General features: G+C 40.0%; 1 protein-coding gene across 1 annotated transcript in view; it reads left to right on the forward strand.

The window, feature by feature from the left end:
- LOC120066577 (chemokine-like protein TAFA-5) overlaps positions 1–21,444 on the forward strand; it is a 173,861-nt gene that overhangs the window by 88,778 nt on the left and 63,639 nt on the right. The window contains exon 2 of the mRNA XM_039018003.1: positions 17,200–17,349. Coding sequence (XP_038873931.1) covers positions 17,200–17,349 — 150 coding nt within the window. The remainder of the gene's footprint in view (positions 1–17,199; positions 17,350–21,444) is intronic.

The following is a 21,444-nucleotide window of genomic DNA, read 5'->3' on the forward strand; positions in this document are numbered from 1 at the left end:
GCAACATCCTCCAGCATGACCGGTTTGGCGGTGGGTCAGTCATGGTGTGGGGTGGCATTTCTTTGTGGGGCCGCACAGCCCTCCATGTGCTCGCCAGAGGTAGCCTGACTGCCATTAGGTACCGAGATGAGATCCTCAGAACCCTTGTGAGACCATATGCTGACACATGCACATTTGTGGCCTGCTGGAGGTCATTTTGCAGGGCTCTGGCAGTGCTCCTCCTTGCACAAAGGCGGAGGTAGCGGTCCTGCTGCTGGGTTGTTGCCCTCCTACGGCCTCCTCCACGTCTCCTGATGTACTGGCCCGTCTCCTGGTAGCGCCTCCATGCTCTGGACACTACGCTGACAGACACAGCAAACCTTCTTGCCACAGCTCGCATTGATGTGCCATCCTGGATGAGCTGCACTACCTGAGCCACTTGTGTGGGTTGTAGACTCCGTCTCATGCTACCACTAGAGTGAGAGTACCGCCAGCATTCAAAAGTGACCAAAACATCAGCCAGGAAGCATAGGAAGTGAGAAGTGGTCTGTGGTCACCACCTGCAGAATCACTCCTTTATTGGGGGTGTCTTGCGAATTACCTATAATTTCCACCTTTTGTCTATTCCATTTGCACAACAGCATGTGAAATGTATTGTCAATCAGTGTTGCTTCCTAAGTGGACAGTTTGATTTCACAGAAGTGTGATTGACTTGGAGTTACATTGCATTGTTTAAGTGTTCCCTTTATTTTTTTGAGCAGTGTATATTAGCTACCATGTAGCCCTGAGGCTGGGGAATCACAATAGAAAGGACCTGCACCGATTGGAGTGGCCCAGAGTTATATCTTAATACAGGCTGACAAACACAATTACGAGGTTAGTTAAGGTTATGGCAAGACAGACACTCACACTGCAGATTTCGACATGCTTTTTGGGTTCGTATTGGAAGAAATATTATGAAAGCCAGGAAGACTGCCCTCTGACATAAAAATATATGTTTTGTCACTTTTGCTGTGGACTGATCCTGCTCATCCTGATCAAGTGATGTCACTCTCCATTGCAGAGTATGTCACATCTCTCCTTTTCACATAGATATTCAATGAATTTGAATATATATATTTTTTTAATAAACAAACCCTGATTTTGTGCTTGATTAATCTCAAAGGACAAGCTACTTAATGTCCTAAATCATCATGAATGCATACCAGCTTGGTGTCCTTGCTGTTCTCCATACGTCCACACAATACAGTACATTTTATACTCAACAAGTGTGTATGTGGCTACATGCATACATACTTTATACGTCTATGTCCTTTGGAACAAAAATATAATCGCAACATGCAACAATTTCAAAGATTGTACTGAGTTACATTTCATATAAGGTAATCAGTCAAATGAAATAAATTCATTAGAGCCCTAATCTATGGATTTCACATGACTGGGCAGGGTTGCAGCCATGCGTGGGCCTGGGAGGGCACCCACTGGGGAGCCAGGCCCAGACAATCAGAATGAGTTTTCCCCCCACAAAAGGGCCTTTATTACAGACAGAAATACTCAACTGTCTGGGTGGCTGGTCGCAGACAATCCCGCAGGTGAAGAAACCACATGTGGAGTTCATGGGCTGGCATTCTCACAAGTGGACTGCGGTTGTGAGGCTGGTTGGACATACTGCCAAATTCTCTAAAACAAAGTTGGAGATGGCTTATGGTAGAGAAATGAACATTAAATCATCTGACAACAGCTTTGGTGGACATTCCTGCAGTCAGCATGCCAATTGCACGCTCCTTCAAAACTTGAGACATCTGTGGCATTGTGTTGTGTGACAAAACTGCACATTTCAGTGTGGCCTTTTATTGTCCCCAGCACAAGGTGCACCTGGTTAATGATCATGCTGTTTAATCAGCTTCTTGATATTCCACACCTGTCAGGTATATTATTTTGGCAAAGAAGAAAATGAAAAAATTCTGGGATATTTTATTTCAGCTCATGAAACATGGCACCAACGCTTTACATGTTGCGTTTATATTGTTGTTGGGTCTATATATATTCTAACACTTTACTGTGTTAATTTTTGCAATCCACTGCTGTGGGAACGAGTATCACTGTCAGTGCTGGCTTATGGCTGTGGTAGCCCACGGATGTCTGCCAAAATGATCTGGCAAGGGGAAAGATAACCAGCAGACTCCCACCACAGTATACCCAGGCCTCCAAGTGGTCACCACGGAAACGTCCTCTTCTAAGCAGCCCTCTCTATATCCCAGCAGCCAAATCAGGAAGCCTGGTTTGGTTTTCAAGCTTTATGAACTTGTTAACGTTTTCCTGTAGCATCCATGTTCGATTGTTGTATTCCATCCCCAGGATTGTTGTTGTGTCAGATGAGGCTTTTAGAGTGTATTTTCTGTCTGTACCTCCGTTTCATATAATTGTCCTTGACTATTTCAGTAAGCGCTTTACAATAGATCAGAAACACAGACACACTAACAAACATACACACATGCACACAGTCAACACTGCTGTTTTATTACCTACTATTTAGTCCACTGCGTGACCAGTTCACTACTAACTTTATATTTGTAAATACAGTGCAAATACAGTCCAATATTACTATTCATACTACCTCTCTTATTTCTTCTGTTACTTGTTATTTTTGACTTTACTCTTTTTATTGATATTATTGATACTGACTAATGTACTGCATTGTTACAGGAGCTAACACATAAGTATTTCGCTGCACCTTTTATACCTGCTGTATACTATGTATGTGATGAATAAAATGTGATTTGATAAATAAATGATCTCCCTGAAATAAATAAAATGTTTGAGTGGGTAGCATTAGTCCTTTAACAGTAAGATGGCTTTTCATACTGTCACGTCTTTTGAAATACATGACATTGTCAGGGGCAAAAGCCTCTTTTGGATGACACAGTTCTGTCAGTTTGACGTCCATGTGAACGATGGGCTAACTGAAGTGGAGAGTGGTGGATGAGGCAGCAAGCAGTTTCACTGTCACTCGGTACGTAGACACACCCAAGACACGTTTATCTTGTCGAAGTTGCCGTTATCGTCCATCAGGACTTTGGGGTACTTAGTAGGGCTCAGCTTTATCACTCCAAGCCATTTGGGTGGATTAGTGTCTGTTTGATAAGCTACATGGTTGGGGCTTATTTTTCCTTCCAAACAACATGGTCCTTGACTTCTATTTCTAACAAAGAATAAAACAGCTTTTTTTTCTGTGGAAGAGTGAATAACTGATTGTTTGCCATGTTTAATATGAAATACTTGGTGGTGTGTTTCCTGCGTCATTCTTAAGTACATAAACTGTACAATAGGGACATCTTAAGGGGTTTGATTAGGTAAGCAGCTCTTTTCACCCGTGCCACAAGAGAAATAATACATTTTGAGCATCTTACATGTTTCCAATAAGACCCCTCGAGCAAGTTAAACCCTGAAGTCTGAAGCCTGTCCTTGGCAAGCACTTCAGATCTTTCCCAACGTTCTGTAGAGGGACGCATTATTTTAGGAGCCTATACAAGGTCAGAGCTCACCAAATGTTCTTAATACATGCTCTCACGTGAAATGCTTATGGAGTGTTGCGCTTTCGTCTCTCACTGCTTTGCACTGTGATTTTTCTATCCAGAGTTATATGGAGAGAAGGGATTGAACAGTGAGAGAAAAGGGAAGACAGGGAAAGTCACACGGGAGAAAGTACTAAGACGAGGTGTGGAAAAGAGTTAGAGATGGGGAGTAAAAGAGGAAAGGGGCAGAGAGAGAGGGGGAAAGAGGGAGGATGTGTTTGAGTATATATTTACCATACAGCTGAGCCAAAGCACCATGGCTGAGTCTGAATGAATGGATGAAGGCGAGATGAGAGAGATTAAAGGCATGGGGAAGTCTGCATTCAGTCACTGCAGTGACCGCAGGTGCCCTCTCGCATGCTGATGAACTCCCATGAATGGCCCCATGGACTCTCCCCACTCCAATATCTACCAGGCCCCAACAGCTATGGCCTATATGCAGCAAAGGACCACAAACAAATGGCAGTGTTTCTCTGTAGAGAGACCACGGTTCCCCAGGATCCAAATAAGGTGGTGGAAAAAGCAAACAACAACATTTCTCATGGGGTTCAGTCATTGTTCTTCTTGTCCCCTCTTTAATGGTGTTTGTAGTTGTATAGCTGTTTCTTAAAATGGAAACGTATGCTGGGTTGTTTGGTTGACCGAACTGCTGGGTCACTTAGTTGTACAGTTTTTTTTTAAAGAGCAAGGTTGGGTTGTTGATGCTGGGTTATTGGAGCTATAGTATTGTAATATGACCCAGCGGGTCAGATCAGAAGACTGGAGGTGTAGTTTAGTAGGGGCGTGGCATTTAGTTTGTTCTTTTTAGCCACTAGTGAGAGTAAATATTCTTCTTGTTCATCTGTTCTGTTGTATAGTTATCACATGTGAAGGTTGGACATTGACATTATTATAGCTTAAATGAGGCTTACAGACGTGTTTCCTAAAAGTCTGTCTGAAAAACACACCCCTAATACGCCACTCCTGAAAATAACCTAAGGATTATGTTAAAAAAGTCCTAGCTGCTAGGTGAACCCAGCATGAAAGTAAAAAATACCCAACTAGGTGGTGGGCTGAAGCATTGCATCTGCTTTAGTTTTCGAGATCAGTCCCTGGCAAGGGAGGAGCTGGTTTTTACATATTGTGTATATTTATTTATTCTGAACACATTTATTTTTGTTGGCAATTGAATTATTTTTTGGGGGGTGGATCAGTTTTAATATTGGGAATAGAGTCCATCAATGTAATTGTCTGCATTGTTTCCAATCCCCCATGTATTTTTTTGGTAAATATATATTTAGATTTATATATAGTTGTAAGTCGGAAGTTTACATACACCTTAGCCAAATACATTTAAACTCAGTTTTTCACAATTCCTGAGATTTAATCCAAGTAAAAATTCCCTGTTTTAGGTCAGTTAGGATCACCACTTTATTTTAAGAATGTGAAATGTCAGAATAATAGTAGAGAGAAGGATTTATTTCAGCTTTTATTTCTTTCATCACATTCCCAGTGGGTCAGAAGTTTACATACACTCAATTAGTAGTTAGCATTACCTTTAAATTGTTTAATTTGGGTCAAACATTTCGGGTAACCTTTCACAAGCTTCCCACAATAAGTTGGGTGAATTTTGGCCCATTTCTCCTGACAGAGCTGGTGTAGCTGAGTCGGGTTTGTAGGCCTCCTTGCTCGCACACGCTTTTCCAGTTCTGCCCACAAATGTTCTATTTGATTGAGGTCAGGGCTTTGTGATGGCCATTCCATTACCTTGACCTTGTTGTCCTTAAGCCATTTTGCCACAACTTTGGAAGTATGCTTGGGGTCATTGTCCATTTGGAAGACCCATTTGTGACCAAGCTTTAACTTCCTGACTGATGTCTTGAGATGTTGCTTCAATATATCCACATCATTTTGATCCTTATGATGCCGTCTATTTTGTGAAGTCCACCAGTCCTTCCTACAGCAAAGCACCCCCACAACATGATGCTGCCGCCCCTGTGCTTCACGGTTGGGATGGTGTTCTTCAGCTTGCAAGCCTCCCCCTTTTTCCTCCAAACATAACGATGGTCATTATGGCCAAACAGTTCTATTTTTGTTTAATCAAACCAGAGGATATTTCCCCAAAAAGTACGATCTTTGTCCCCATGTGCAGTTGCAAACCGTAGTCTGGCTTTTTTATGGCGGTTTTGGAGCAGTAGCTTCTTCCTTGCTGATCGGCCTTTCAGGTTATGTCGATATAGGACTCGTTTTACTGTGGATATAGATACTTGTGTACCTGTTTCCTCCAGCATCTTCACAAGGTCCTTTGCTGTTGTTCTGGGATTGATTTTCACTTCTCTCACCAAAGTACGTTCATCTCTAGGAGACAGAACACGTCTCCTTCCTGAGCGGTATGAAGGCTGCATGGTCCCATGGTGTTTATACTTGTGTACTATTGTTTGTACAGATGAATGTGGTGCCTTCAGGTGTTTGGAAATTGCTCCCAAGGACGAACCAGACTTGTGGATGTCTACAATTTTCTTTCTGAGGTCTTGGCTGATTTCTTTTGATGTGTTTTACAGTTTTTTACTGTGAATTCTACAGTGTTTTACTGTTGAAATTACACAAGTATTATAGTGTAATACACTCATCAAGGCATGACTCACTTATTTCATTCATAGTGACAAGTAAAAACTACCACATTTTTCGCTACAGATTGTATGCCAGACAATGTGATATCCATTGCTGGACGTTACAGGTTTGCCTGCACAAAAAGCTTCCATAGATTTTTCAACTAACCTGGTACTCTCGGCGTTCTCGGTTCTGGAAAACAGTTATCTTATAAATGTCTGTGTTGGTTCTGGGTTATTAAAATATAACCCAGTGGGTCAGATCAGAAGACTGGAGGCGTAGTTTAGTAGGGGTGTGTCTTTCAGATAGTATTTTTTGCTAACCATGAGAGTAAACGTCATTCCTGTTCATGTGGTCTTTTGTATAGTGTAATGCTGAACAATGAGATTTACAGAATTGTATGATTTTCTTAAAATCTGGTATAAATCCCATTGTTGGGATGTACCAAGGTGCTTACCTTTATTATAATTTGTAAAGATCATCCTAATATTGCTGAAGAATGTGAATTTGCATTATGTAATTTAATATGATAAACAGGAATGACATTTACTCTCACAGGTGGACAATAAAATGTAGCTGAAAGCCCAAACTTTAATAAACCATGCCTCCTGGAAATAACCTAAGGATTACATTCAAAAGGACCCAGCTGCTAGGTCAACCCAGCATGAGAGTAAAAAATACCCAATTCATGGTTAAATTAAGCGATGTTTGGATAATCCCAACAACCCAAGATGTTGAGTTATTCACACAACCCAAATGGCTGAGTCAAAATAACCCAGCATGTGTTCTATTCAATATTAACCCAGTGCTGGGTTACCAAATTATACAAATTGGGTTATTATTAACCCAGCATTTTTTAGAGTGGACAGCTTGGGTTTTATTGCTGAGCTGCACACTCACCTACAGAACTTCTGAACAAAGGTAACATACCAAGATTTACAGACATGGGCATTCAGAAATGTGACCTGATTCAGGAAACTAGATGTATGTCGCAAGTCACGACTTCACAGGAGAGCTGTTCGAACGTTAAAATACGTTTTTTATCAAAATGCGTTTTTTGGCAGAAATGCCTTCTCGAACTATCCAATGTTAGCCAGTTAGCTTGTGTGCTTGACTATCGTTGTGAGGTCAGAGCTTTCGGAACAACCCTACTTATTGGCCAGAACATCCACTGTGCGCTCTGAACGCGAAACGCTCTGAATTTGCAAACGGACAATCTGACAGCACAGTTGCAGTCACCAACACTCTTGATAACATAACAGTCTAACCAGCTCTGCTAGTAATGTTGAGTGAGCTGTTCTCTCTCTCTTAATGTCTAGAAGTAGCTGACAAGTTAGTACAGAACGCACGGATCAACCCTTAAAGAGATGGGTTGGTCTAAAGCTTAAGAGGGTGTGAACAATGCTGAATGATTGTAGACAAAGAAGAGCTCTCCAATAGTAGTACCAAAACATTGATAGACGTTTTTCTCAAAAGTGAGTTTACAAGTTGATCAACTTTCAAAGCAGAATTACTTTCCCATTGTTTCCTCAAATGCAATGTATGATAGACCATTGTGTAGCTCTGAGTCTCTACTTTTACCCAATGTAAAAAACAGAAATTCAAATGTTGCTACATAAGACAGAATCCAGGTTGTGAGTCACAAATGTATTATTGCAAAAGGCTGCCAGGTCATTAGAGAAGTAAAATTGGAGGAAATTGAAAATTGAAATAACTATGAGAGATTTTTGGTTTAGGTGAAAGGGAGAGAAGAGAGACAAATCAAATCACCTCTTTGAAAATCTTTCAATAATCACTGAAGCGCTGGAGCAATTTAGCCACCCAAAATAGATTGGATTGAATGTACTTTCGGTTTTATGATGAGAACAGTTACAACAAGGTTCGTCCAGAGAACGTTTTAGATTTTCATTGGCAGCTCTGATAGAGGTGTATTATTTATTAGCCGTTGTAAATGTTGGCTGAATTATGATGAGTAACAAACTCTGCCTTGGATTAAGCAGAATGGTTGATGAGGCAAACAAAGACAACAGGAAGTTTATTTGTTGGGTTTTGGGATTTATATGATGTATGTATCACATTGTTACTGACATTGTGCACCATTGTGGAAATAGGCAGTAGTGAATGCAGCCTCTGACAAAAATGATTTAACATTGGACTTCTGACTGGCTATGAGATATGGCCAATTCTACAGTAACGGAATTATGCAGAGTCCGATTTTTCATTTTAAAATGTATACCAAACAAAAAGCATTGACTTAAAAAGTTTAACAAACCATATAACTATATTTACAAGGACTACTTTTAACAATTTCCATCGAACAGTTTACAAAAACACATTTACAGGAAAAACTTTGTATCTGCACCATTTTTACAGTAAATGTGTTTTTTTAATTAACTGTGTAAATGACTGTAGTCATTGTACATAGAGTTGTATGTTTTGTTAAACTTTGTTTTTGTTTGGCATACATTTTAAAGTGAAAAATCTGAGGCTCAGGGTATTTCCGTAACTGTGAAATAACCCATATGCCATTGGGTTGCATGATTTACCAAACATTGCTATTGCAATTGGACTTGCGATTGAGATTTTTTTTTTTTTATGAAAATACTGTATAATGATTTACAAAGTGGAAAATAAGCATCATTCTTCTTTGGAACAATCTGATGACTGAATTTGACCTAACAGAACAGCATGCAAACATATAGTGAATTTAACAGCGAGAATGTGGAACTGCGCTGCTTGGTGTGTGTGGGAAGCAATCACAAGACACAAGGCTGAGTGGAGTTTGAAATATTGCATGCTATATGCAACACAATCTCCAAAGAAAACGCTGTCGATCTCTGTAACTGCAGCAACAGAGATATTACATCGCTGGCCATTTTAATTATGACATATAGAGCCCTCTGTGGTAACATCTGTAGGTTATGGACTGTGTAGCCATTTTAATTACTGAATATTTTGCCGTAGGTTAGCTGTTAGTCAAACTGCGCAAACGTGAAACCGGAGCTTACTTCGACAGTTAAGTTTAGGAAATCATTCCGAGATTTTTGTTAAATTTAGGCAACAGGGTTAACCTGTTTAAGGTAAGGGTTAAGGTTTGAAAAAAAACATGGCTAGCACTGAACCCACAATCCTCTGAGCGTTAGCTCACAGTGCAAACCTATCCACAATCCCCTAGCTCGTCGGGAGCCTACTAGATGGTAATAGGCACTCACGTTGCCGCTAGTGGACGGTAAGAATTACACATAATGCAGTAATTTCACCAATTCAGATATGCAGAAAAACTCCATAATCCACTAGAGTCTGGCCTGGCGATATGGATCTCTTGCGATATGGTTATTACACATAAAAAAAATTGTTTGTGTTTAACACTGGGGAAAAGGTATTGTTAAACACAAACTATTTTTTTTTATGTGTAATAACCATAAGGTTATTATGGTTATTATAAGAGATCCATATCGTCAGGCCAGACTCTAGTGGATTATGGAGTTTTTCTGCATATCTGAATTGGTGCTCAGCAGGCATAGGACAGAAATAGGCAGCAACAATGGAAAGCAGAGATTGCGCACCTGAAAAAGAGCCTATTGGATCAAAGCATGGAATGATAAAAATTACATACCTTTTCCCCAGTGTGCGGCCTCTTATTTTCAATTGCAACTTTTGAGAATGTTCTACCTCTCGAAAGCAAGCATGTGAAGCATGGTCATAGTGGTCATTTACTTGAAAATAAATGTAAGCCATTACATTAGATCTAAACTGCTCATGATGCGACAGGGATTTTTGAGCAATATTGAATACAGTTACTCCCGAAGGTTTAATATCCATATGAAATTGGAGATGATAATGGCCTTTTGTGGTTTATGATTTAGTAGATTAACAAGGTAGAGTTAAAATGGGAGCAGTATTTTACTCAACTGTACATCAGAACATGTCAAAGACCTAATAAGAGATTGCTAACCGATGTTTTCTTTGCCTCAATTTGAACAGCAAAAGGACAAATCAACCCCTTTTTGTAGATAGGCATGCTGTGATACTAAATCAAATAATCTGCTTTCATTGCTGAAGGTTGTTTTTTTGCTGAAGCCTTGAGAAGGAGAAACAGTATGCAGCATAAAACAATTTTCATGGACAAGAATGGTAGTTTTTATTTGCAATCTACAAATCAATCCAAATGAGAATTAAAGCAAAACAAGGCAGGGAATGTACACATACCCACAAAGCGCCCTAGTAAGATGTCAATAATCATATTGATTATGTAGTTATACATTAGAGACTTCAAATCCATATCCATCTTTAAGCTTTTGAATGACATTTTAATTTCCCCAACAAAGTCCATCTCTGCATACACTAAGTCTAGAAAACATAAGGAACTCCTGCCCTTTACATGACATAGACGGACCAGGTGAAAGCTATGATCCCTTATTGATATCACTTGTTAAATCCACTTCAGTGTAGATGAAGGGGAAGAGACAGGTTAAAGAAGGATTTTTAAGCCTTGAGACAATTGAGACATGGATTGTGCCATTCAGAGGGTGAATGGGCAAGACAAAATATTTAAGTGCCTTTGAACGGGGTATGGTAGTAGATGCCAGGTGCACCGGTTTGAGTGTGTCAAGAACTGCAACAATGCTGGGTTTTTCACACTCAACAGTTTGCCGTGTATATCAAGAATGGTCCACCACTCAAAAAACATCAAACCAACTTGACACAACTGGGGGAAGCATTGGAGTCAACATGACCTGACAAATTGAGGCTGTTCTGAGGGAAAAAGGGGGGTGCAGGTCAATATTAGGAAGGTGTCGTAATGTTTTGTACACAGTGTATATTTCAATCTAGCCGTCATTAATGTGACAGGTCTATTTTATGGCAGCATAATGTATATTTATGGAAAACTTGGACCTTCGCTTTCTCTCCCTAAAGCAACATAAAAGGCATGGCCAATTCTAATGGGTTAATATTCATGGCTCGCTTGTCATGAGTGATGAGACTCCATATACCTTTTAAGGTGGTGGACGAGGTACATGTGTAGCACAGGTGATTGTTCCTCAGCCTCATGGATCACATGTCCCGGGGCATTTCTAACAGTATGTGGTAGTGTGACAATGGATTGTAACCTTCACTGTTTCCTATAGAGTGCACCAGGGCTATGGAATAGCTCAACATTGGTTGTTCATGGACAGTGTAGATGACAGTGATTTGTGTTATAGCTACCAGTGTTGGGGAGTAATGAACTACATGTACGTACAGTGCCTTCAGTGAAGTAGTCACACCCTTTGACTTACAGCCTGAATTTATAATGGATTACATTTAGACTTTTTGTAACAGACCTACACACACCATTCTGCATAATGTCAAAGTGGAATTCTGGTTTTAGATTTTTTTTAAACAAATTAATAAAAAATGAAAAGCTAAAATGTCTTCTGTCAACAAGTATTCAATCCCTTTGATACGGCAAGCCTAAATAAGTAACAGGAGTAAAAATGTGCTTAACGGGATCGAAACGGGATCAGAAATACTCATAATAAACATTGATAAAAGATACAAGTGTTAAGTATGGAATTATAGATAAACCTCTCCTTAATTAATACAACCGCTGTGTCAGATTTCAAAAAAGCTTTACGGAAAAAGCACACTATACAATAATCTGAGTACAGCGCTCAGAGACCAAAACAAGCCATAAAGATACCCGCCATGTTGTGGAGTCAACAGAAGTCAGAAATAGCATTATAAATATGCACTTACCTTTGATGATCTTCATCAGAATGCACTCCCAGGAATCCCAGTTCCACAATAAATGTTTGTTTTGTTCGATAAAGTCCATCATTTATGTCCAAATACCTCCTTTCTGTTCACGCGTTTAGTTCACAAATCCAAATTCACGAGGCGCAGGCCAGACGAAAAGTCAAAAAGTTCCATTACAGTTCGTAGAAACATGTCAAACGATGTATAGAATCAATCTTTAGGATGTTTTTATTATAAATCTTCAATAATATTTCAACCGGACAGTTTCTTTGTCTTTAGAAATGAAAAGGAACGCAGCTAACTCTCACGGGCGCGCTCGCCTGACTGAGCTCATGGCCTTCTGCCAGACCCCTTAGTCAAACAGCTCTTATTCTCTCCCCCTTCACAGTAGAAGCCCGAAACAAGGTTATAAAGACTGTTGACATCTAGTGGAAGCCTTAGGAAGTGCAATATGACCCCATAGACACTGTATATTGGATAGGCAAAGACTTGAAAACCTACAAACCTCAGATGTCCCACTTCCTGGTTGGATTTTTTCTCAGGTTTTTGCCTGCCATATGAGTTCTGTTATACTCACAGACATCATTCAAACAGTTTTAGAAACTTCAGTGTGTTTTCAATCCAAATCTAGTAATAATATGCATATCTTAGCTTCTGGGCCTGAGATGCGTTAGCCTCTATCATTAAGAATGGTGCACAAGACCTTGCTGCTGGTGGGAATGGCTCGTCTCATTGTTGAACGTCGGTTTGTCCAAACATTTTTATATATCAGTTCCCAATGAGCAATTACACCTCATCGCGCAATAAACTGCTTAATGCTATTTTAGAAATATATTTTTATTTCTTCAAACGTACATACAATATTGTGTACCACATGACACTGTTACGTATACATAACTTGCAAAAAAATTATTCCTCAATATCAGCACAACAAAATCAGGTGTTTTTTACCCAAATATCAGTGTGTATGACAACTACCTTATGATTTTAAGTAAAGAGGTAAAACGTAATAGAATCAAGTAAGAACAACTTATTAATAAATGTTACATTGACTTTAAAATATTAAATAATCATAACTTAGATTAGCAGAACACTTCCTCAAGGTTATTTCCTCAATAACCTAAAAGTTGTTAACAGTACTCAAAAACATTAAGTAATAAGAAATCTTATTGACATAGTACCACCTTTTTTATTTGAGTTCTAGTGACCTTTGTAGATGTTTGAGTAGCACTAGTCAATTTCTTCAATGAGTTAGGCATTGACTTTTTACAGTATACTAACAGGTGTGGAACAAGTCAAATACAATGTCTTGGAACTGCGTTATATGGAAATATTTGTATGGAAGGCCAATTCCAATGTATTTACAGTGCATTTGGAAAGTATTCAGACCTCTTGACTTTTTCCACATTTTGTTACATTACAGCCTTATTCTAAAATGGATTAAATCAAACATTTCCTCAGCAATTTACACACAATGACAACTTGATTGGAGTCCACCTGTGGAAATTCAATTGATTGGACATGATTTGGAAAGGCAAACACCTGTCTATATAAGGTCCCACATTTGACAGTGCATGTCAGAGCAAAAACCAAGCATGAGGTCGAAGGAATTGGCCTTAGAGCTCCGAGAAAGGATTGTGTCAAGGCACAGCTCTGGGGAACGGTACCAAGAAATGTTTGCAGAATTGAAGGTTCCGAACGAACACAGTGGCCTCCATCCCATCATTCTTAAATGGAAGAAGCTTGGAACCACCAAGACTTTTCCTAGAGCTTGCTGCCTGGCCAAACTGAGCAATTGAGGGGAGAAGGTTCATTGGTCAAGGAGTTGACCAAGAAGCTATGGTCACTCTGACAGAGATGGGAGACCCTTCCAGAAGGACAGTCATCTCTGCAGCACTCCACCAATCAATACTTTATCATAGAGTGGCCAGATGAAAGCCACTCCTCAGTAAAAGGCACATGATAGCCCGCTTGGAGTTTGCCAAATGGCACCTTAAGGAGTCTCAGACCACGAGAAACAAGATTCTCTGGTCTTATGAAACCAAGATTGAACACTTTGGCCTGAATGCCAAGCGTCACGTCTGGAGGAAACCTGGCACCATCCTTACGGTGAAGCATGGTGGTGGCAGCATCATGCTGTGGGGATGTTTTTTCAGTGTCAGGGACTGGGAGACTAGTCAGGATCGAGGCAAAGATGAATGGAGCAAAGCACAAAGAGATCCTTGATGAAAACCTTCTCCAGATCGCTCAGTAGCATGGACTAGGGTGAAAGTTCACCTTCCAATGGGACAACGACCCTAAGCACACAGCCAAGACAATGCAGAAGTGACTTCGGGACAAGTCTCTGAATGTCCTTGAGCGGCCCAGCCAGAGCCCGGACTTGAACCCGATCGAACATCTCTGGAGAGACCTGAAAATAACTGTGCAGCGACGCTCCCCATTCAACCTGACAGAGTTTGAGAGGATCTGCAGAGAAGAATGAGAGAAACTCCCCAAATGCAGGTGTGCCAAGCTTGTAGCGTCATACCCAAGAAGACTCAAGGCTGTAATCGCTGCCAAAGGTGCTTCAACAAAGTACTGAGTAAAAGGGTCTGAATATCTACAGTACCAGTCAAAAATGTAAACACACACCTACTCATTCCAGGGTTTTTCTTTATTTTGACTATTTTATGCACTGTAAATAAATTGTGAATACATAAAAACTATGAAATAACACATATAGAATCATGTAGTAACCAAAAATGTGTTAAACAAATCAAAATATATTTTAAATTTGAGATTATTCATAGTAGCCACCCTTTGCCTTGATGACAGCTTTGCACACTCTTGGCATTCTATCAACCAGCTTCATGAGCTAGTCACCTGGAATGCATTTCAATTAACAGGTGTACCTTGATAAAGGTTAATTTGTGAAATTTCTTTCCTTCTTAATGCGTTTGAGCCAGTCAGTTGTGTTGTGACATTGTAGGGGTGGTATACAGAAGATAGCCCTATTTGGTAAAATACCAAGTCCATAGCCAGAACAGCTCAAATAAGCAAAGAAAAACGACAGTCCATCATTACTTTAAGCTGAAGGTCAGTCAATAAAGAACATTTGAAGAATTTTGAAAGATTCTTCAAGTGCAGTTGCAAAAACCATCAAGCGCTATGATGAAACTGGCTCTCATGAGGACCGCCACAGGGAAGGAAGAACCAGAGTGACCTCTGCTGCAGAGGGTACGTTCATTAGAGTTACCAACCTCAGAAATGGCAGCCCAAATAAATGCTTCACAGAGACCAAGTAACAGACACAATTCAACATCAAATGTTCAGAGGAGACAGCGTGAATCAGGCCTTCATGGTCAAATTGCTGCAAAGAAACCACTTCTAAAGGACACCAATAAGAAGAAGAGACTTGCTTGGGCCAAGAAATGCAATGGACATTAGACAAGTGGCAATCTGTCTTATGGTCTGAGGAGTCCAAATTTGAGATTTTAGGTTCCAACCACCGTGTCTTTGTGAGATGCAGAGTAGGTGAACAGATGATCTCCGCATGTGTGGTTCCTACCGTGAAGCGTGGAGGAGGAGGTGTGATGGTGCTTTGTTGTTGACACTGTCGATAATTTATTTAGAATTCAAGGCACTCTTAACCAGCATGGCTACCACAGCATTCTGCAGCGATACGCCATCCCATCTGGTTTGCGCTTATTGGGACTATCATTTGTTTTTCAACAGGACAATGACCCAACACACCTTCAGGCTGTGTAAGGGCTATTTGACCAAGAAGGATAGTTTTAAAAAAATGATTTTGCTTTATTTAACTAGTTAAATCAGTTAAGAACAAATTCTTATTTTCAATGACAGCCTAGGAACAGTGGGTTAAGTGCCTTGTTCAGGAGCAGAATGACAGATTTTTACCTAGTCAGCTCGGGATCTAACCACTTGGCTAGCTGCCACCACAAGAGTGATGGAGTGCTGCATCAGATGACCTGGCCTCCATAGTCACCCGACCTCAACCCAAGTGAGATGGTTTGGGATGAGTTGGACCGTAGATTGAAGGAAAAGCAGCCAACAAGTGCTCAGCATATGTGGGAACTCCAAGACTGCTGGGAAAGCATTCCAGGTGAAGCTTGTTTAGAGAATGCCAAGAGTGTGCAAAGCTGTCATCAAGGCAAAGGGTGGCTACTTTTATGAATCTAAAATGTCAAATATATTTTGATTTGTTTAATGCTGTTTTGGTTACTACATGCTTCCATATGTGTTATTTCATAGTTTTGATATCTTAACTATTATTCTTATATGTATAAAATAGTAAAATACAAATAAAAAAACTTGAATGAGTAAGGGTGATCCATCTTTTGACTAGTACTGTATATAAATGTGATATTTCCGGGGGGTTTTGTAATACATTTGCAAAAATGTCTAAAAACCAGTTTTTGCTTTGTTATCATGGGGTATTGTGTGTAGACTGATTAGGGAATAAACAAATGTAATCCATTTTAGAATAAGGTCTGTAACATAACAAAATTATGAAAAATTTAAGGGGTCTAAATAATTTCCGAATGCACTGTATATGTAGATCAGCTCTTGCTTTGTGGATACTGGCCAACATGTGTAGTGCTCCTTTTTTTAACTAGGAAACCTGTGAGAGACTTGAACATTTCTCTCTGTACTTTTGAATAACTATCCTAGACAGCCCACTATTACTCTGAATGTGTCTCTGCAGTAAACTTAATTAACTCCCCCGAACCTCTACACTGTGACTTGTGGCCAGATTAAATTACCACACCACAGTGCTTGCAAATTATAATCACTGACTCTGAGAACCCACTGAGTCCCTATGGAGAATGCCCCAGGGCCAGTCCACTCACACAGGTTAATGTCCAATCAGGAGATAGGTCAAAAGGTCCCAGGACTTAGATACATCAACATCTCTGGTGTCTAATCAAACAACTGGCCCACCTCATCCATGCACTGAGGAAGGGAAATGAAACAGTCTGAAATATGACTGGGATGTATAAATGGATATCTAGGGAATCCTCTATCGGCAATGTTATCACGTGTGATGTTGTCAGAGATGGTGTTAGCATATAGGAGGTGAGGGGAAAGGTAATTGGAAAGGACCTTTGTTATTAGTTGGTGGTGAATGGTTGATTGGTGGTGAATGATTGATTGGTTAATGTTCTAGCTTTGTATCCATTCAATGCAACCTTTCACTTAAATTTTTCTACACTGGAAATATTTTTCTTGAAATGGTAATTCCACCATGTAGAATAGACTTCACTTCCAATTGTTATCTCTCTCTTACATCATTTCCTTTCACTCTTCCTGTCTTTAGGTCAGTTGGCAGCGGGTACGTGTGAGATAGTTACTCTGGACCGGGACAGCAGTCAGCCACGGCGTACCATAGCACGACAGACGGCGAGGTGTGCCTGCAAAAAGGGTCAGATTGCAGGTACCACGAGAGCCAGTCCGGCTTGTGTAGACGGTAAGAACCAAGATCCACCTCCATCCTTCACTTTCAGAGAGAACCCCCGAAGCATGGGGGTTGAGGGGCTTAAAGAGCTTTCCTCAAGGGCCTCTTGGGCCACCACCCCCTGTGCATCTAAGACCATTTCTGATGTTGTGGTTTACTCCGTTATCTCTGTTAAGGTGGTTTAGGCATCTCGAATGGAGTGTTGCATTGCATTTCATCACCTGCTGTCCTTGTCCTGGGTGCCATCTGGGGAGAATTGGAAAGCAGCTGCTGGATGCACATCGAATTGCCTCTCTCTGTGGGGTTGTATTGTGCTTATATTACTTTTTGTGCTTCAGCGGGTACACTTGGAAGTTTTATCAAGTTGAAATACCTTCTCTCCCTTTGCGCAATACTTACAAAGACTATTGACAAAAGCCTTCATGGATCAAAAAGCCCCATGGATCAAAAAAGGCTGACATTTGCATTTTTCCAGTGATTTGTATCCTTTCCATAATGTTGCCTGGCACCAGAGCGATTATTTTAGGCACCCTCAACTTTGTTTTGGCATTTTGTGAACGCTGTGACCTGTTTTTCCAGCTTTACTGTTGACAACTTGCCTTTGACACTCTTCCTGCTGCAGTTGTTGCTATGATACCCATGTACCTGAGTGAAGCACATAACACAACATCCTAATAACAGGTTTAACACCTGAGGTGGCTGGTGGTTGTCATTGCGTTTAAAAAGATGTTGGCAATACATCTTGGATGACCTTTACTTACCTGGAGCATGGCACATCTTTGCAGGCTTGGTATTTATGTCAGGTCGCATCTTAGCTCGGGCACTCACTTTCTTTTGTTTCCAGAAATAAACATTGGTGAGCCATAGAGCAGGGTTTACTCTATCAGTGGAAAAACAAATGAGATTTCAGTTATTTTTAATCTTCCCTTCAGTTCTCAAGGTCCTCAGGCTGCAGTACCAAATGCTACAAATGTCTCTTTCCTCTATCCCCATTCCACAGAGGTCACATTTCAAACAAGATAATCCATATATCCATCACAGTTTATATCCTCTGCTTCACCCAAACTGCAAAGATCTGGGCCAAAATATCACAAAAATCTACAAAATTAGTCATCTTTCATGCAGTGTTGTCTTTTGCTCATAATGAGTTGTATTATATTTAGAAAGGCTCAATCAGAGAGTAGATTGCTTCTGCCTTTGTGGAAACGTTGCCATGTAATGGTTTCACCTGTGACTTCGATCTCATTGAAAGACCCTCAAGGTCTTTTTTAATCACACAAGGAACAGCTGCCATTTGCAGTTGCAAATTACTCTCAAAGAAATAATGAGTGAAACATTCCTTCAGTGTATGAATTCAGAAGGAACTAGAGAATTCAACAGAATCAACAAAAAGCAGTGGTTGGTATACACTCTTCAAAATAAAGTTACGTTTAGGGTTTAGTATTGTTCCCTGGGGTACAAAAAGATTAAAATACTGTCGTGACGTGACTATCATTAATCTGATGACGGTTATTTATTGAATCAACTAACTGTGTTTAATTGTTCCTCGATTAAATGAATCATGTAACAATTAAATCATTAGGAATTTGAGGCACCACGGAAGAAGTTGTTTAACCTGTCTAGAACCCCGTTCAGCTTGCGGAACCCCTCGCCAACAGCCAATGAAATTGCAGGGTGCCAAATTCAATCAACAGAAATCTCATAATTCAGTTTTCTCAAACATACAAGTATTAGACACCATTTTAAAGATTAAATTCTCGTTAATCCAACCACAGTGTCCGATTTCAAAAAAGCTTTTCGGCTAAAGCAGAACATATCATTATGTTAGGTCAGCAACTAGTCACAGAAAGCATACAGCGATTTTCCAACCAAAGAGAGGAGTCACAAAAAGCAGAAATATTGATCAAATTAATCACTAACCTTTGATATTCTTCATCAGATGACACTCCCGGGACAACATGTTACACAATACATGTATGTTTTGTTCGATCAAGTTCATATTTATATCCAAAAACCTCAGTTTACATTTGGCTTTGCCTCCAAAACATCCCGTGAATTTGCACAGAGCCACATCAAATCACAGAAATACTCATAATAAACATTAATAAAAGATACAAGTGTTATTCACAGATTTAAAGATATACTACTCCTTAATTCAACCGCTGTGTCAGATTTCAAAAAAACTTTACGGAAAAAGCAAACCATGCAATAATCTGAGTACGGCGCTCAGAGACCAACACAACCCAAGAAGATATCTGCCATGTTGGAGTCAACATAAGTCAGAAATAGCATTATAAATATTCACTTACCTTTGATGATCTTATATTTATTTATATTTAAGTCATTTAGCAGACGCTCTTATCCAGAGCGACTTACATTTAACCTTTATTTAACTAGGCAAGTCAGTTAAGAACAAACTCTTATTTTCAATGACGGCCTAGGAACAGTGGGTTAACTGCCTTGTTCAGGGGCAGAAAGACAGATTTGTACCTTGTCAGCTCGGGGATTTGAACTTGCAACCTTTCGGTTACTAGCCCAACGCTCTAACCACTAGGCTACCCTGCCGCCCCACTAGGCTACCCTGCCGCAATCTTCATCAGATTGCACTCCCAGGAATCCCAGTTCCACAATAAATGTTTGATTTGTTCCATAAAGTCCATAATTTATGTCCAAATTCCTCCTTGTTGTTCGCACGTTCAGTACACAATCTAAACCCACGACGCGCGGGCAGGTCCAGGCAAAAGTTCAGACGAAAAGTCATATTACAGTCCGTAGAAACATGTCAAACGAAGTATAGAATCAATCTTTAGGATGTTTTTAACCTGTTGAGGACAGAGGGCGCTGTTTTCACTTTGGGGGAAAATCGTGCCAATTTAAACGGCCTCGTACTCAATTCTTGCTCGTACAATATGCATATTATTATTACTATTGGATAGAAAACACTCTCTAGTTTCTAAAACCGTTTGAATTATATCTGTGAGTAAAACAGAACTCAAGTTGGAGCAAACTTCCTGACAGGAAGTGGAAAATCTGAAATCGATGCTCTGTTCTAGGGCCTGCCTATAAATGGGCTTCATATATATCAGTATACATGCACTGCATACGTCTTCCACTAGATGTCGACAGGCAGTGAGAGAAGAAATGGAGTGTTTAACTTGATCTGGGGTCGAATAAAAGCTCTCGGCATGACGTGTCACCAGTTTCCTGTTTTCTGGAGAGCGCGTGAAGGGACCTGGTTTTGCCTTCTGAAATGCTGCCGTTATAGACGACTAATATCTCCGGCTTTGATTTTATTTGATACATGTGACAATATCATCGTAAAGTATGTTTTTTCAATATAGTTTTATTAGATTATTGAAATTTATTCGGGACGTTAGGCGTGTTGCGTTGTGTGCCTTTGTTCAGGAAGGAGAGCTTCGCGCTACTTTGCTAGCTTTCCGTGCTAATTGACTGGAGAAGAGGACATTCTAAATCCAAACAACGATTGTTCCCGACAAAGGACCCCTTGTACAACATTCTGATGAAAGATCATCAAAAGTAGGACCCATTTTATGATGCTATTTCATATATCTGTCGAACATGTGAAATAGTCGTTTGCGCCCAGATTTTGGGTACTCTCTCGCTATACCTAAGCTGGATGTCGTAATGAAGTTATTTTTAGAATTCTAACACAGCGATTGCATTAAGAACTAATGTATCTATCATTTCCTATACAACATGTATTTTTTAGTAACGTTTATGTATAGTTATTTGGTCAGAATAGTTGAGTTCCATAAAAATATCCGCACATTCTGGGAAAAAGATGCTACGTTAGCACAATGTATAACCACTGATTTCAGCTCTAAATATGCACATTTTCGAACAAAACATAAGTGTATGTATAACCTGATGTTATAGGACTGTCATCTGATGAAGCTTATCAAGGTTAGTCAAAAATTATATATCTTTTGCTGGTTTATTCGCTATCGCTAACGTGCCTATTGCTATCGCTAACGTGCCTTGATGAATGAATGCGGTAGTGTGGAGAGGCTATTGTAGTAAGCTAATATAATGCTATATTGTGTTTTCGCTGTAAAACACTTAAAAAAATCGGAAATATTGGCTGGA

The sequence above is a fragment of the Salvelinus namaycush genome, chromosome 21 (assembly GCF_016432855.1).
Source record: "Salvelinus namaycush isolate Seneca chromosome 21, SaNama_1.0, whole genome shotgun sequence".
Classification (NCBI taxonomy): Eukaryota; Metazoa; Chordata; class Actinopteri; order Salmoniformes; family Salmonidae; genus Salvelinus; species Salvelinus namaycush.